Source organism: Talpa europaea (assembly GCF_964194135.1).
Source record: "Talpa europaea genome assembly, chromosome: X".
In the NCBI taxonomy this organism is placed as follows: Eukaryota; Metazoa; Chordata; class Mammalia; order Eulipotyphla; family Talpidae; genus Talpa; species Talpa europaea.
The window spans coordinates 8,707,614-8,724,585 of NC_140081.1; the positions used below are offsets into that span (position 1 = coordinate 8,707,614).

The 16,972-nt window shown below is 39.2% G+C and overlaps 1 protein-coding gene across 2 annotated transcripts in view; it reads left to right on the forward strand.

The window, feature by feature from the left end:
- The window catches only part of CDKL5 (cyclin dependent kinase like 5), a gene marked incomplete at both ends in the record, with an annotated part of 87,337 nt that overhangs the window by 18,415 nt on the left and 51,950 nt on the right, over positions 1-16,972 (forward strand). For both annotated transcript variants that reach the window (XM_084258208.1, XM_084258209.1), the window contains one exon: positions 10,665-10,710. In XM_084258208.1, coding sequence (XP_084114334.1) covers positions 10,665-10,710 — 46 coding nt within the window. The remainder of the gene's footprint in view (positions 1-10,664; positions 10,711-16,972) is intronic.

Genomic DNA, 16,972 nt, shown 5'->3' on the forward strand with positions numbered 1-16,972 from the left:
AACATTACTTTATAACATTATATAAATTTCAGGAGTGCATCACTGACAGTGAACATGTATATATACTACATAGTCATTATTTCTTTGACTGCTTTGACCTTCCCTTGGATGTGAAGTTCAACTCTACAATCTTTTTGAGTCTGGACTTTATTTAACCATATTGTTTTTTATTATATTCATCTAATATATTCACATTTCTTTACTGTTTGTGATATTTTTTATTGCTTTAGGTGCCTTTTTGTTCAAATGTAAATAGAAGAATAACTAAAGGACATGACTCACAAGTCATTACATGAATATCGTCCATACCATTAGCTTTAAACGCTACCTTAGGGGCTTTATTATAAAGCAGTTATGGCATAGCTAAGTTCCTCTGTTCAGAAAAGATTCATGCTGCACTTTACCTTGGTTTTTTAGTAAAAATGTTAAAATTTTTCCATTCATTTAAAATGTGAAATCAAGTTTCATTTACATATATAGTCTGTGTACTTGGTGTAGTATAATCTTAACAGTTTGTTCTGTTCCTTATAAACACTAAGTGTTGTATATAAATTTTCTGCAGTGTTAGAGAATAATGTATACTGTCTCTTAAAGTCATCATTAATTTGCATTTTTTCATACTGTTGGCTCTTAAATTTCCATAGTTACTTAACCACTATGTGATTTATCTGAAACGTTTTTCCCCCAAATTAATATTGGTTTATCACCCATGCCATTTGAATACATTCTTTTTTGATGAAGCAAAACCATGGGAGTGAGCTGCAAAACTTAAAATTAATTCATTAAGCAGACGTTTGTTGAAGCACCTGTTGTAGGGAGATTTGCTGGATTTTGGGATAAAGAATGAGAAAAGAATTTTAGATCCCACATTTTAGAAGGGAAGGACTTGTGACAGTGGAGTGATTGGTCAGTCTCTGCCTTTGAGGAGTTCACACGATGTCAGAGAATGAAATTGTCAAACAAGTCATTCATTTCCCAACTCAGGTGGATAGTCCTTTTGATAAGAATATTTAAGTTTTTGTTTTCCATAATGTTTTTAGTTACAATAACATTTACATATCTCATTTCTATGCCTCATGTTCCTATTACCTCATTTCTTTTTGATCATTATAAGTTTCATGAGAGGTACTTAGAGCAGCTGCATTGAGTAACTCACCCATTCCACCCTTTTGGAGTGCCTTTCTGCTAGGTCTTAGGGACACAGAGGCACGCAAGAGCTCATGGCTCTTAGAGTCTGGGGTGGAATGTGAGGCCCAGTGGCAAAACACAGATTCCAGTGCAGGTGTGATAAGAGCTTGGCAGGAGGTATGGGGACCTTAAAAAAGCACAGCGAGTAGTCTGGGGTATTCTGCACTACTTCCCAAGGAGAAAAAATATACATCACATCTTTGGGTGTTCCCCCACCTGAATAAATACTCTATTGAATTGCTTTGTTTAATTTTCTTTATAAGTAATTACCATTATCTTCTTATTTTGTTATTTGTCTCCTTTTTGTGTCACTTCCCCCCAGGATGTAACTGCCATAAAAATAAGGACCCCTTTGTCTTATTTCTTATGTAACCCCAGTGCTTAACAGAGTGCCTGACACATAATAGGAGTTTGGGAAATGTTTGTTGATTGACCAAACAATGCAGAAAGGATGAATGCTGGAGGCAGAGTGTGAGCAGATATAAATAAGCATGTGTGGAGGTTGTTAAAGGATGCAAATAATTAGGTGTGACAGGAGCATAGTGCTTTTTCTTAAAAATTATAAGCTGTAGTATGAAATGAAAGCTTTATCTCAGAAGCCTTGGAAAGTCACCTGGTATGAAATGCATCTTTCTTTTCCTGAACCCAGTAACTAACACCAGAGTGTATTTGAAATACTATTATGTGCAGAACTGATGGCTTCCTTGAGGCCTTTAGAAAACATTGCTACAAGAATATCTCAACTAGAATGCTTCAGTGATATTCTTGACATGAAGTAACGAGCCATATAAAAATTTTGTTCAGGTTTATAATGCTTGTTGGCTAATTCACTTGAAACACTGAATTGCTTTGAGACTTACATTCTACTGTTATTTCAAGAGTGTGGCCACTTCGGGATTTTTGTCTTCCTCTTCTTCCTCTTGCTTTAGCATTCAAGGTGGCATATATAAATGAGATCTTCCAGCTTCCTTATGAGATGGTGGTAAACAGTTCCTCTCCTGTGTCTATAGAACAATATGGTACAGTGCAATTCAATGGGTATTTTATTATCTACCTATCATTTGTAAGATAAAGTACTGCATGCTTGGATATAAAGGTAAACCAGATTTAGCTCTTTCAAATATATATATAATTTTTGCATAGAAGACCTGGGGTATAGGCCAGAGGTGTAGGGGATGAGAGGAGAGGACTCACCAGAAACAGAGTGGGGAGCAGAACAGGCAGAGCTACTGAGATACACTGCTGAGGGGAGCAGCAGGTGAGACAGGAGAGGTCTGCTGCGCCATGTGGGTCAGCTCCCTGGCCAGGGACCAAACTCAGGCTGTAGCAGTGACAGTGCTGAGACTTAACCCCAATGTCACCAGGAAGGCCCTTGCATGCCTAATTAATGCTGTCTTTGCCTCAATTACTTGATCCCATTTCATTTTCTCATTACCTTTTCATTGTTACAAAATAAAGGCAAAATGAAATAAACTTTTGATGGGCTCCATGCTGGTTCATATCACTGCTCACAGTGCTGTCTGGTGGCCATCATTGCCACATAGTCTTTGAACCTTCCATTCATTTGCTGACATACCACAGGCTGAGTTTGTTGTAGACAGGTAGTTTGCAAGGACCTGTATATAATGTCTGAACATGTGGTTTATATGAAAATCAATGTATATTCTCTAAATATATATTGAAGTTATATTCTCTAACTATGAGGCAAATTATTTTGAAGACTCATTTTTAAATCAGGTTTTTTTCCCCCTGAGGTATATAACTTACAAAAAAGAATATACCTACACTAGTCCTTCCTTACCCACAGGGGTTCCGTTCCAAGATCTCAGGGGGTGCCTGATCCTTATAACTTTATAGACACTGTGTTTTGTCCTATGTGTACATATATGCCTATGATACAGTTTGATGTGTAAGTTAGATACAGTAAGAAATTAACCAAATTACTAATAATAACATGATAACAACACACTAGTATAAGTTCTGTGAATGTGGTGTCCATGTCTCTCTCTCTCAAAATATCTAATTGTCCATAATATTTTGGGGGCCACCATTGACCCCGGTAACTGAAACTGCAGAAAATGAAACTGTGGATCAGAGGAGACCACTGCACTTACAAATAAGAAGATGTGCCCCCCTTCAGCATACTGCCCCATGTGAGCCAGTTTCCCTAGTTCATCACTGCATCCTTTGACATTTTCAGGCTGACGGTGACACCGGGCCGTGATAGAATTAGTACTTGCTGGGCTTTCCAGCTGTGTGGGTGTGTTGGCAATTAGCAACTAATGCTCCTAGACTTTAGGTTTCTTATATTTGTGGCACACAAATGTCAGTCATCCCGGTGGCCCTAAGTCTCACAGCCTTACTGGATTCATTCACTGTGAGTTTTTAAAAAATCAGTTATTTCACTTGGGAAGTCCAGTGCCTCCTTAAGAATGTGGCCTATATTTTCTAGAGAGCCATTCCTTTTGGTTTTCCCACCAAACTCATGCTCTTATATCTCACCTCTTACAGTCTCTTCCCTTCTTTCTATTCCATGCCAGCAGGAGCTTGACCCCTTTCTCTTCATTTCCCCAAAGTGCTGCTAATACAAAACTGACTGGGTTAATTGTACCGCCTTTACACTGGGAACTCACGACCAGAGCTACACTGCTCTGTAAGCACCCTGGGCCCTGGCCAGTTGCCAAACCTGTGACTGCCTCCATCACTAGATGCTTTGCGCCATGCAAATGTTAGTTACTACTTTTTATTGCTTTGTGTGTCTCTGCTTTCATATTCTGTTTGCCAGGTTAGAGGTCATCTGACTTAATTTTGTCACTGAGTAGAATAGAGGTGACAGTGAACAACAGTCCTTATTTTTTTATTGTTTCAGGTAGGAAAATAAATCAGTACCTTAGAATGGTTTTTTATTTTAATAGACCTTCATCCCTGTAAATGCAGCCATTTTATTGTAAGGCTGTGAAGACTTTTTTGACAGAAAGAAAGCATTACTGGTGTTGCAATGCTTTTGTAAGATCTGCAGACCAGAGTCACCAAGTAGCCGAAGAGGTTTTTAATTATGGCAGTTTAATCTGTCTGAAGTTTAAGAGCTGCCTACCAAAAAGTTTTGAAGGAACTTATGTTTCCTTTAACTGCCTTCATTGTTTGAAACTCTCTGAGGCACATGGAAGAACATTTATATTAATATGTCGCCTAGGGATATGCTGTCCTTAAAAAAATAACAAATGTGTATATTTGAACTCTATGTTCTTGTTTTTGTTCTTTTTTTAAATTCCTTGTGTACCAAGGTTTTCTTTTCTTTCTTTCTTTTTTAAACAATGGTAGGGAAAGTTTTCTCTGTTAACCATAATGGAATTAACAAATGATGGCTGCCAAGAAGGCTGCCCCAGGCCAGCAGGATGTCAGTTTTGAGTTGGTAAGCAGTAGAGACATCCACGCTGGACTTTCCTCTCTTGCTCAGCTCGCTTTTAGACCAGTCATACACTGGTCCACTCGTTTGCAGTTAGTAGTAGAGTCGGGCTTTTGTCACATGGCATATAAATCTGTGAATGTGTAACTTTAACAGAAGTTCTGAAAAGCGGGTGTTTGCTAAGAGAACACGGGGCCTTCTGAAGGGGCTCTGGAAAGGCTCCTCTGAGGAACTGTGGATCAAAGCAAGACCTGAGGGATGACATAGTGGGACAAGCTAGAGGGTAGCACTTTTAGGAGCAAAGGGAACAGGCCCTGTAGGAGGGGTCGTGGTGAGCATGGCAGGGCTCAGCAAGCAAGGGAGACGTAGGGCCAGGAGGCCAGAGAGTGTCCTTGCTGGCCACTTGAGGGGACTCTGATGTCTTCGTTAGGACAGAACAGTTTGGAGAGTTCTAAGGGGAACAGTGGGACAGTGAAACCAGATTTCCATTGTCAATCAGTGAGCTTGGTGGCAGAGTGGTGGACATACTAGACAGGTTAGGAGGCTAGGGAGTACTCCAGGTGGGAAAGTCAAGGGCTTGAACTTGACGGGAGTGTTCAGGTAGAGAGCAACACAGGCTGATTTGAAAAAGACTTAGGATACAATAATCAACAGTACTTGGTGATAGACTGGATGATAGATTTGGGGGCCACAGACAAGGGAGATGTCAAGAGTGACCCTAAATTTTTGGTCATTGTTCACTGAGATGTGTAGACAGGAGACAAAACTAAGTCAGAGGGGGTGACGAGGGGATTCTATCTAAGTATTTTACACTGACTTACGCTCATCTTACATCTTAATGAGAATTTGTGCAGGACAGATTCATAGGTGGTGGTAGGAATTTTATGTTTTAATGGAAGTAAAATAGAAAATAGATTTAGTTCCACAGGAGTGTTATTTCTGACCGGGCTTTTGAAGGCTTTCGTTTTCTGTGAGTCTTTGTAAGGTCCCACATCTTTTATTGGCTACATGTTGCCTCACATTCTTGATAATGTATTAATATTTTCACAACGACTATCCTCTCTTTTGAGGCTGAGCTTAAAATAAACTCACTGGCACACTTTGGAGTTTTCGCAGAGGGTTTCCTGTGACCTGTCCCCATAATGTGAACTTTTGCTGCAGTTTTGCTGACTGTCGGTGCAGACTTTGTATGACTCTGCTAAATTGTTTTAGGCTGAATGAAAAGTGTCCCTGAATTTTAACAAAAAAGTAAATAATGGGGCCTCCCCGGTGGCGCAGCGGTTGAGCGCTGGGTTGCGAAGCTGCGCGCGGCCTCTGCGGCGCCGGTTCGATCCCCGGCTGCTCCCCGGCCACCGGAGGGGGGTCCCACATGGCGTGCAGACCTCTCCTGCCGCCCGCTGCTCCCCTCAGCAGTGTACTTCGGTCCTTCTGCCTGCTCTGCTCCCCGCTCTGGCTCTGGTGAATTCTCTCACCCTCCCGCGCTTCTGACTGTGCCCAGTGCATGTATAAACAAAACAAACAAACAAACCAGCAAACAAATAAATAAAGCATGCCTCTATAAAAAAAAAAAAAAAGAAAAAGTAAATAATGTTTTTTGTATGTTTTTGTTATTTCACTATATGTTTTTCCAATGGTGCTAGATTACGAAAGTTATTATCAAAGCAACTGTTTTATGAAAATGAGGTGAGTGTAGACATTTTAGTACCATGATGAGTAGTTTTAATAGTTTTTGAAGAATTAATCTTTTAATTATTTTATTTTCAATTAAAATTTCTAGCCACAGTATATTAGTCTTTTTTAAAGTTTTACCTAATCTCTCCAACAAGTGGTCAGTCTCTCCTTGAAGGGGGAGTGTTTACAGTGGATACCATAAAACAGTTCAAATGAGTAAAGTAAAACAGGACATTTTTGTCCTGTGCAACCTCAGCACTTGGACATTTGGAAATGGACAGTTGTTTGTCATGGGGGCATGTCCTTTTCATGGGGGGCATGTCCTTTGTCATGGGGGAGGGAGTGTTCAGCAGCATCCCTGGCCTCTACCCACTTCGTGCCACTCCCACCCAATTGTGACAAGCAAAAGTGTCTCTGGGCATCGCCTGATGTTCTCTGGAAGCCATAGTCATTCCCACCTTATACACTGAGACTGTGTGAAGAAAAAAAAAAAGCTGTTGCAAAAAGATGGAATGATAACATGCCAATTACATGATTTTCAATACACATAACAGCAGTAAACTTGCTTATGGGTAAACTCATTTGTAGTAATAAAAATGCGCTTGGGAGGGCCTCCCTGGTGGCACAAGGGGTTAAGCACCACACTATGGAGCAATCTGCAGCCTCTGCAGCACGAATTCCATCCCCGGTCAGCCAGGGAGCTACCCTCTTGGCAAGGCAGACCTCTCCTGTCTCGCCCGCTGCTCCCCTCAGCAGTGTGTTTCAGTTGGTCTGCCTGTTCTGTTCCCTGCTCTGTCTCAGGTGGATCCTCTCACCCCCCACATCTCTGGCCTGTACCCCAGCTCTTGTATGCATAAATACATAAATCTTTTAAAAATGGGCATAGAAATGGGGAATGTTACACACCACCTTCAGGACAAAAGTTATCTCTGGGGAGATATGGAATGGGAATGAATGATGGTTTGTTTATAACATTTTACATTCCAGGAAAAGAGAGAGAGTGAAAGCAAATAAGCCAACAGGTTATCCGTTCAATTGAAAGGGATGTACATTTTCTCTGTATATTTGCATATAAAATAAATCTGATTTGAATTCCTATAGCATACTATATAAAATTTGTTGCACTTTTTAACTTCTGTCATAAATTTTCACTCATTGCCATGCATTATTACACACCAAGGTGTAAGTTTCTGTGTAAATGAGAAACGTTCATTTACTCACTTGTGTCAAATCTATGATGTCATATCAAGCTCCACATAAAGCAGAGGTCCTATGGACAGTTCTTAGCTAATGAACTGAAATGCTCCCCTTCTTTGCTATAGACTGTTTCCATCCTGATTTAGTTTAAAGTAGTTAAATTTAGCAGTTAATCTAACTTGAACTTATAATGCTGGCAAACTGCAATAGTTCACAAGTAATGAATAATACAAGTCAAATAAGTCTCTAAGGGATTTCTTGAAAAACAATCTAGTTTCTCCTCATTGTGTATCCTGGATAATATCCTATATTCTGTGCTACTTGGCAAGTACATATTACTCATTAGCTGTGTGTTCCTGGATCAGATTATTAAGTACTCATTAAAACTTAATGTCCTTATTTATAAAATGAGTATGATGATAAAGATGCTCTTAAGAATGTGATGGGAGGGTTAAATGAGATAATATATGGAAAGCATTTAGCCTGGGCCTGGCACAAAGGTACCTACAAAAACAATAACCTAGAACAAAACTTACTATTTCAGGTGTCACATTGATGTACAAAGGTGACAGGGTCTATGTTTGTAGCACTTTGCTCCTGCTGAAGGAGTGTCAGTTTGAGGAAGCACTTAGACAGTTGGGATATTTGCATATAAAATGCAGATTGAAGTATTTTAAAATAGTTGTCAAAGTTGTATTCCCTGCTATTTGAGTAATGAAATAAAGAAATTCTTCCAAGGAGGCACTTCCTCAGAATGTAATTAGAGAATAAATTGTATAGTATAACTTTTGGAATGGCTTAATACATAAATAGCAGAGTAAAATAAAATCAGTATTTTTTCTGTTTCATAATGTACGGTGGATCTTACGTATTACAGAACGAAATGCTCAAGATAGTTGCTCCTGCTCCTTCCTTATACGACATGGGATCAGTATAGAGAGTTCACGGTTCCAGAGCATTATTAAATCACATCATGTCACTGCATTTAAAGTAACTTAGTAATTTGTATGATTGCTGATATCAGTTGATTGCTTTGCGAAATCTTAAGGGACAGTTAATTCTTAGACTAAACCAATTTAGACAATCCATAGCAGGAGTGACTTTTGGTTATAAGTTTTGGTGTCCATGATGGTTGTTCAGTGATTGAGTTGTGACTTTTTAAGTGGTAGAGATTTTGAGAACATTGGAAGAAATATAGGCACCCCCCCCCCATAGTTTTCTATTTGTTACTACTCAAAATTTATTTTTCATTCTCTTTAATTTCATCTGAAGAAATTTATTCTGGGAAGCATTCAATGTCTTGATATAGCTTATTCACTGTGGAGCAGTACAGTTCAGGAATCCAGTTGCATTCCAAAGTAATATAATTCAAATTTTGAAATAAAACTAAGGGTGAAATATGGAATTATCTTTGATGGATTACATGTATATTTTATCACATCCTTAATTGTTTAAAACGTCAGCTTTTAACTAGCTTATAGTTTAAATAAAGACACTGAAACATGTAGCAGGTTCTGCAGCTCATTCTCACTATAGCTGGTGACATTATGTTACAGACATTGTGGAGACCATGCTTTTGTGAATAAATTGAATTTAAAACACAGTTCTTCAGGGCTATCTTTCATTTATTTTTCTCCTTTGTCTACATCTTTATTATATGCAGTATGTCAGGGTAGTGGTGATATCAGTCATAAAACTTCGTGTCTTACCTCCTACCTCTCCATTAAATATCCATGAAAATGCTTAAAAACAAAACTCAGAACAGTTCTGTAAATTAAGAAGCTAAAGCTCAAAGATCGTGGGAAAATCCAGAAAGATAGATTGAAAAATACAGCCTCAAGTATCTGGCTATTTATTCTACTTCTGAACCAGAGTAGAGCAAACTAAACAAAGGGATAGGAAAAGGCCTGGGCACATGCCCCCTGGGGCTGGAAGCAGGCTGCCATCACACGGTACTAACTGCTGTGTGACCCAGAAAGAGCTGGAGTTCTCTGTGCCCCACCACCCACCATTAGCACCTGTATTGCCAGATCTTCAGAGACCAGGCGCCCAAGTACTGTACAGCCAAGGTAGAGAAGGATTGGCAGTGGCGTTGCCTTCTAGGATTTGCAGTTCCTGTTGATAAGGTGTGGCGAACAGAGGTGTGGAGCAAGCAGGATGTACTCGGAAGGATGGGTTCCAGAGCACCACCCTGTAAACACCAGATTCAGAAAAGCCTGCCCAGGTGATCCAGCCTCGGCCCGCCAGCCCACGGATGAGAAGGCTGGCTAGCAATCCAGGCTCTGAAATCCAGCTTAGGTCCATCAATCTGCCTTCGAGTTTCAGGTGGCTGAAAAGCCCACCCGAGTAGCCTCTTCTGCTGCTGGACACCAGGCCTGGCGGGTCTCTTCCTATCTTCGTATGGATGAGTTGTAAAAAGGAAGGGAAGAGTGACCCGAGGCAAAGACATAGGAAGGGAAACGTTGCTCTGAAGAGTTAGAAGCAACATTCAGTTCTGAAAATGATTATTTGTGATGAGCGATTAAGAAAGACATCTGCTTAGTCAGCTGAAAGGCAAGCCAGGAGGGTATGACCTCTAGAGGGAGATGTAACCATTGTATTTAATGTCGGTTATGTGTGTGGTGTGGGTATTCTTCATACACTGCAGGAGGGAACTATGAAATGATGTATTTTTGGTTGTTACTTTGTTGTTGTTAAAAGTCTTTACTATCCATGCCTTTGACCCAGTTACAGAATTTAATCTATGAAAATAAAGATGCAGCTGTTAAAGTATATTCCCGTAACCAATAGACTGGTTAAATAATCATCTTACGATAGTTTTAAAAATTATTTAATAACAGATCAAAATGTTTCTTATACAATATCAAGTGAAATAAATGCAGCATACAACATGATATATAATATTACTATTCCATTTTAAGAAAATATTACTATTCCATTCACCTAAAAATTGACTGGAAGAAAAATATATTAGTAGGTTAGCTGGGGTTATATAGTTTTTATTTCTTCTTTATACTCCTCTGGTACTCTTATACTCTTTCTATATCTTTATATTTCTATAATGAGTTTAAAATAGTATAAGCAGTTTAAATAAAAATGGAATGTTAAATTCTTTCCAGCATCATCTACCTCCAGTCAATTGTGATTCCCTGTTTGAAAAACACTGAAGAATGACTTTCTTTCTGCCTCTCTTCCTTTTCAGGAAACGCATGAAATCGTGGCAATCAAGAAATTCAAGGACAGTGAAGGTATATTTTATATATACATATATTCATGCTCTTTCTGTAGTTCTTTTGAATAGAATGTGGAAGAGATGGGATCTAGCTGATTAGACTCTGTTACTGAGATTTTAAAGTCACATTCTCAGAAAATGAATATGGCTTATTTGTTATGCTTTGCCTTGAAACATTTAGTTCTTTCTGTGTATCTTTAGATATTAGAAAATTCAAATATTAGAAAAAAATATATTCGACGGTATAGCCGACATCGGAAATGAAGCAGGCGTGCTGTCTACAGTTTCTAAATATTATTAAAACAAGAAAACAGATTTGAAGTACATACTCTGTGGGTTCACAAAATATTGGTTAGTGTTATTTCTGGTTCCTAATCAGAGTTAGAAATACAAAATAAGTGGAATGTAGACAGTATTAAGGGAGTGATTTATATTTAGAATAACTCATTGGGAGAATTAAAGCTTTTCAATTTTTAATTGGAGGCCTTGCCCACATGTCCAGACCACTTCAAATGGAGTATTAAATTACCCTATGCTGGGGAAAAAAGTTTAAAATAAAGCATTCCAGTAGGTTTTAAATCTAGATTATTGATCATTCACAGATAGCCAAGTAGACTTGACCCCGAAGAACATGTGGTCCTTAAGGAGTTCCAGGCAACATTTTTCCAGCTTTTTGGGCAGAGACCCACAGTAGAATATTCTTACTTCTTAACCCAGGGCCTACACATAGAATGTACTGTATATAACTAAAGCAGAAGTGTCGCAAAACTTTTTTACTAATGTGAGGTTCTCCATCTTCTATTCTTTCCTGCTCATACAAAGTCATATAAATAATTGTGGTGTAAAAGACATTGATTTCACCACTAATGATTCCCAGCCTATCACTTGATAAACAGTGCTCAAAGGGTGTGAGGCATCAACACAGCATCAATTTAAAGTTTCCTATTCATACATAACCGGAAGCATGAAAAGAGCAGCCATAGCCTGCGGCCATTGGCGCACGTTTCTATTAAGGACCGTAAGCTACCAGTCTGTGGATTTGGGAAGTTTCATCACCCTTACCTCAGAGACTTAGCAGCCATTAATAACAAAAAGGGCTTGCTAACAAAGTCTGGGGCTAGATTCAGTAGTATTTGATGTAAGCCAAGCCTGGTGTTCATGTGGAGCACATGAGCAGCCATCATTGCCTCGGTAGCCATATAGGAAAGGCACTAAATAAAATGCTTTTAGCTTGTTCTTTAAAAGAATAAAAGTGCTGCTTTAAATGATGTACCTATGATCTAATGGGAAGCAATAGGCCCAGGCCAGCCCACTATGAGGCCATTGGAAATGAGCTCTTTGAGCAGTGGCTTTTGCTAACCCCAGGTGGTCAAGAGACAAATGGTGACCTGCTAAAAAGAGTGGTGGCGACAGTAGATCAAAGCATAATCTTTGCTTTGGTGTTAAGGCTTCTGGCTGTGTATTCACCCTGTAAGGCACATCATCGAGCGTCAGTTTCCAGCAAAAAAAATAATCGTCATCTAATTTTTGAAAAGCAGTGCAGTTTAGATCATGTATGTTATTGATTTTGTTAAAGTCCCATTTTCTTTACAATCTCTATCCTGTGCATATCAGTTCTTAGCTTCGTTGAAATGATACATTTGCACCTGTCTTATGATACCCTCACAGGAGCAGCCAATAGTGTGTATCGAAATTCACTGCATACTGAGCCAGGTGCTGTGAGAGCTGTGAAACTAAATCAGGTGCAGATACTTCCAAAAAGCTTTTGACCTTTTAGTAGAATTAAGACCTGTAGATAAATTGCAGTAAAACAGAATAGAAAGTAGTCAGTACCTAAATGAATTTGTATAATTTGGAGGCAAAAGAGGTTTTCTAGCTCTGACATCTCAGAATGCAGGAATAGTTTAGATATGGGAAATATTGATCTGCCGTTATTTCACTAAACTGACAAGACGTAAATCCCCTCTGCCCTCATCTCTGCCAGACTGTTGTCCGTTAACAAACTTCATTGGCACCCAGCTGTATCACCATCCACCTGCGTTCATGATGGACACCTTTTTTGCTGTTGTGCTTTCAGACACACTTCTTTGTAGTGATGCCTAAATATTCTTGTGATAGAATCTGAAGATATAGCTAACTATTCATAATTTTTTAATTCCAAGCCTAGGCACACTTTCCTGCTCTTTTCTGTTTCTCCCTGGTTAATCTTGTGCTCTTTTCTCTCTTTTCTTCCTGCTTGAGTGGTTCCTGCTTAATGGAAAGACAGGGAGCATGTGTGGTGCACAACCCTTTTGGAGCGTGAAATGTACATAATCTAGTATGGAGGGTATTCATTCAGCCCCCATGTAAACCACTAATTTCTGAATCAGCTTATCATCTGAAATTTCAATCAGGCCAATTATAATAAAAAAAAATAGAGTCTCTTGATGATATTGCCCTTATTTTCAGATAGCTCTCATTAATCCCTTTTACCAGTCACTCTGAAAATATTCTTTTGATATTATAGTGATTTTTTTGAAATCTACTATTTAAAAATCTTTGTGAAGATAATGAAATAATCATGTAAAAGCATTTTTAAATTAAAATAGGATTCAAACTTGGCTTGACCCACATTTAAGCTAATCAAGTACTCTCTCAATGATGATATGAAGGATATTTTATGAGTGTGTATATTACCTTCTATTAAGCTTTAAAAGATTATGATGTTGCCCTACTTTCTTGTAAAATTCATATGTATCCACACATTTGTGTAAAAAGTTTTTCAGACTACATTTATGGTAGACTACTATTTCATTCGAGAGGTCCATATTCCCCTGGGATAATTGATTACTGCTTAAAATGAGAACCAAAATTTCACAGTAAGTAAATGACCAGATTGGGACTTTAAGTTGGGAAAATAAAACTAGAATTATGAAAATAAGTTTTTCTTACATTCAACACATAATTTGGGTTATAGCAACTACGTGCCATTTCTTAGATGATAGAATCAAATGTTATTTGGGGGAGAGCAATTTTTGAGTAAAATTGTAGATTAGGTCAATGAATTTCACAGTAAAAAGGTCATAAAAAATAGTAAAATGCTTTGTCAGTTTTCTCTTCATTTTTCATGTGCTCCCCTCTTTCTGTCTTCATCCTTTTCGGGTTTTTGTTCTCCAGTTATTAATTGATATAACTCTATCAGGTCATTTGTCAGTGTCTTTGCCTAAGATTCTCCCTGAAAGACTTTGACACATTGGGTGGGGATAAAAATTCCTGTTAAAAGGGAGGAATGTCTAAGGCATGACATATTTATCTGCAATCATTTCATTAGTTACTATTTTCTTGTTTTGATGACTTTTGCATCTTTAAACATCATTAATGTGGAGTCTCAGACAATGAATTTTTAATGCCACCCTGATTGATAGTTTTATGTTCCCACAGAGAAATATCAACAAGTGCCTAACCAAACAGAAGATTCCATAGAATTAGTTCTGTTTAGTATTTGGGTTTTCTGAGAAAAGGAAAATGACCATAGACTAAAAAAATACAGATAATTTAGCTAAAAGCTACTTTTTAGACTATATATAATTCTCAATTTAATTCAAATAGCCTAATTTTCCTACCCTTCCTAATATAATTCCAGATGTGTACAATAAGAGTTGATGTTCAGGTCACTATTGCCTCATCATTCTGATGCACACACACATCCATGTGTCTGCCATCTTCGCTTTGTTAACTAATCCAGGGCACTGATTTCGACCAGATAGCTTTGAACCAACAAGAGTTAAAAACATTGTCTGTTCAACCTTTATTTTAGGAGGTTCTGTGGTCTGGGATTTATTTTTGACATACATTTGGATTTCCTGATAGGAAAATACCTTTTGCTTCCTTGGACTTCTCAGCCTTTCCCTGAGTGTACCGGTGAGGCCGGTAGAAGGTTTCTTCCCTACTGACCACTGTGCCTTGGTGCGTGTTAAGGAACTGACTCGGAGCCGCATCAGCACTTCACAATTAAGATGTTATTTAGATGGTGCTTTGGTATCATAGTTGCAGCACTTCTTATTCTGCTTCTTATTTTTTCTTTAAATATTTTTCTGTTGGAATGGACATATTTCTTCTTCATCATAAGAAAATGTTCTATCCAGGCCTCTGGAACAGAGTTATTAACTCTGGTCTCTTACTTTGCATAAGGAGCCAAACCAGGAATTCATAGTCTTTGCTCCTAACTTCAATTCTCTGTAAGAGAGACCTTGAAGCAAGCTTTTCAATTCTTGCTGAAACAGAATTCAGCGAACTGAGCTGAGTATTCTGGCCAGGATTTTTACCACACTTCCTGTTAAAGTCCTAGATAGATCTCTCTCAGGGATTCCTCTAGGATTTGGTGAATGTTTGCACCTCTCATGATTAAATAAATTTTTCATTGTGTTTTTTTTTTTTAACCTGGCCTTCATCTCTGATGAAGATTTAAGGATTCTTAACTTTTTCAGCACATATGAAAGCAGCACTACCATTCAAACCCTTCCGCCTTGTTAGTTGTCCTGTTGATGTTTCTTCTTTAATCCAACCAGACTCAAACATGCCTCCCACCCCCAACCCCACCGCCACCATGGTTTTGTACAAGGAGGAGTTGACTTTTAACCCCAGTATACCTGTTTAAAGTTCCATTTGGGGGGCCCTCTTTGGCTATACAAGAATGTCAAGTTTGTGATTTCACAAAGTAGGTTATAGCTATTTCTAGATCTCTTGCCTAGCCCACAGTTCTTTAAAAATAGCATTACAATAGAATTTCTGCTCATCTTTAGATTTTTCTCTTCATCACTTAACTTTGCTTTTCTTCTCCTCCTATCGATCTTCTTCAAAATTGTTTTCTTTTACTTTAGTGAATCTCTCTTCTTGATTCTTTTTTTTTAAAGATTTATTTATTTATGCATACAAAAGCTGGGGTACAGGCCAGAGCTGTGGGAGTGAGAGGATTCACCAGAGACAGAGTGGGGTACAGAACAAGCAGACTGAGTGAAATACACTGCTGAGGAGAGCAGCGGGCGAGACAGAAGAGGTCTGCTGCACCATATGGGTTGCTCCCTGACTGGCTGGGGATCGAAATCATGTTGCAGAGACTGCGGATTGCTTCATAGTGCTGTGCTTAACCCCTTGCACCACTAGGGATGCCCTCTCTTCTTGATTCTTATGTGTATTAACTTGCCTTGCTGGCAAGCTTAGAGGTGTCAACTTTAGGGTTTTTTTTTTTTTTTTTTTTTTAATGAATGTCCTTTTCCTACCCTGCATTTTAGTCGTCACTCAGTATAATTTATGTAGCTGTCGGAATTGCTACCTGTGCTGTGGTACCTGACGAGCAGGTCCATCAACCTGCACATAGGATGTTACCATGTCAAAGAATTGGAAGAACCTTCAGAATCATCTAGTAGAACCCAATCCAGTTTATAGCCAAGAAATCCAAGGCCAAAACTGCATGACTAATATGTCACTAGCTGTGACTTAAGTGCAGACCCCAGTTTTGGGTCTTCCACCCATGCCAGGCTGCTTTCTTTCTTTCTTTTTTTTTTTTTTTAAAGATTTATTTATTTATACAAGAACCGGGGTACAGGCCAGATGCGTGGGAGGGCGAGAAGATTCACCAGAGACAGAGTGGGGAACAGAACAGGCAGACTAACGAAATATATTGCTGAGGGGAGCAGCGGGCGAGACAGGAGAGGTCTGCTGCACCATGTGGGATTCTTGCTGGCCGGCCGGGATTGAACCTGTGCTGCAGAGGCTGTGGACAGCTTCACAGTGCAGCGCTCAACTGCCTGCACCACCAGGGAGGCCCTCCGGCCTGCTTTCCACTCTGCTAAGCATTAAGATCTAGACCTGATCCTAGGGCATCCAACTCAGCCTCTGAAGCCCTCTCCTGGAGGCCTTCCGCACAATGTCTGCTGTGTGCCGAAACTCCCTCCCCTGCCCTGAGAATGCTCTTCTTCCCCGACTTGGTTTCTTGTGAGCTAGATGAGCTAGCCTCCATAAAGAACCCCAGGGGTCATTTCACTACAAGGCAGGAATTTTTATGTTCATCTCAGTGGGCTGTGCCATCTTCTTTAAAAACTGCCTCACTGAAGAGCTTTGCTACTTTGTGAACCTCTGAGGACAGCAGCATGTGTAAGAGGAAGATGCATTTCTTTCCCCCATCTTGTGGCCCTTTAGTGCCCCAGTTTTCATCAAGTGTGGGAGAAGCCAGGAACCTCAAAAGTACTCAGAGAAACAAAAATAATAGGCTATGCCAATTGATGAAGAGTCTACATGTT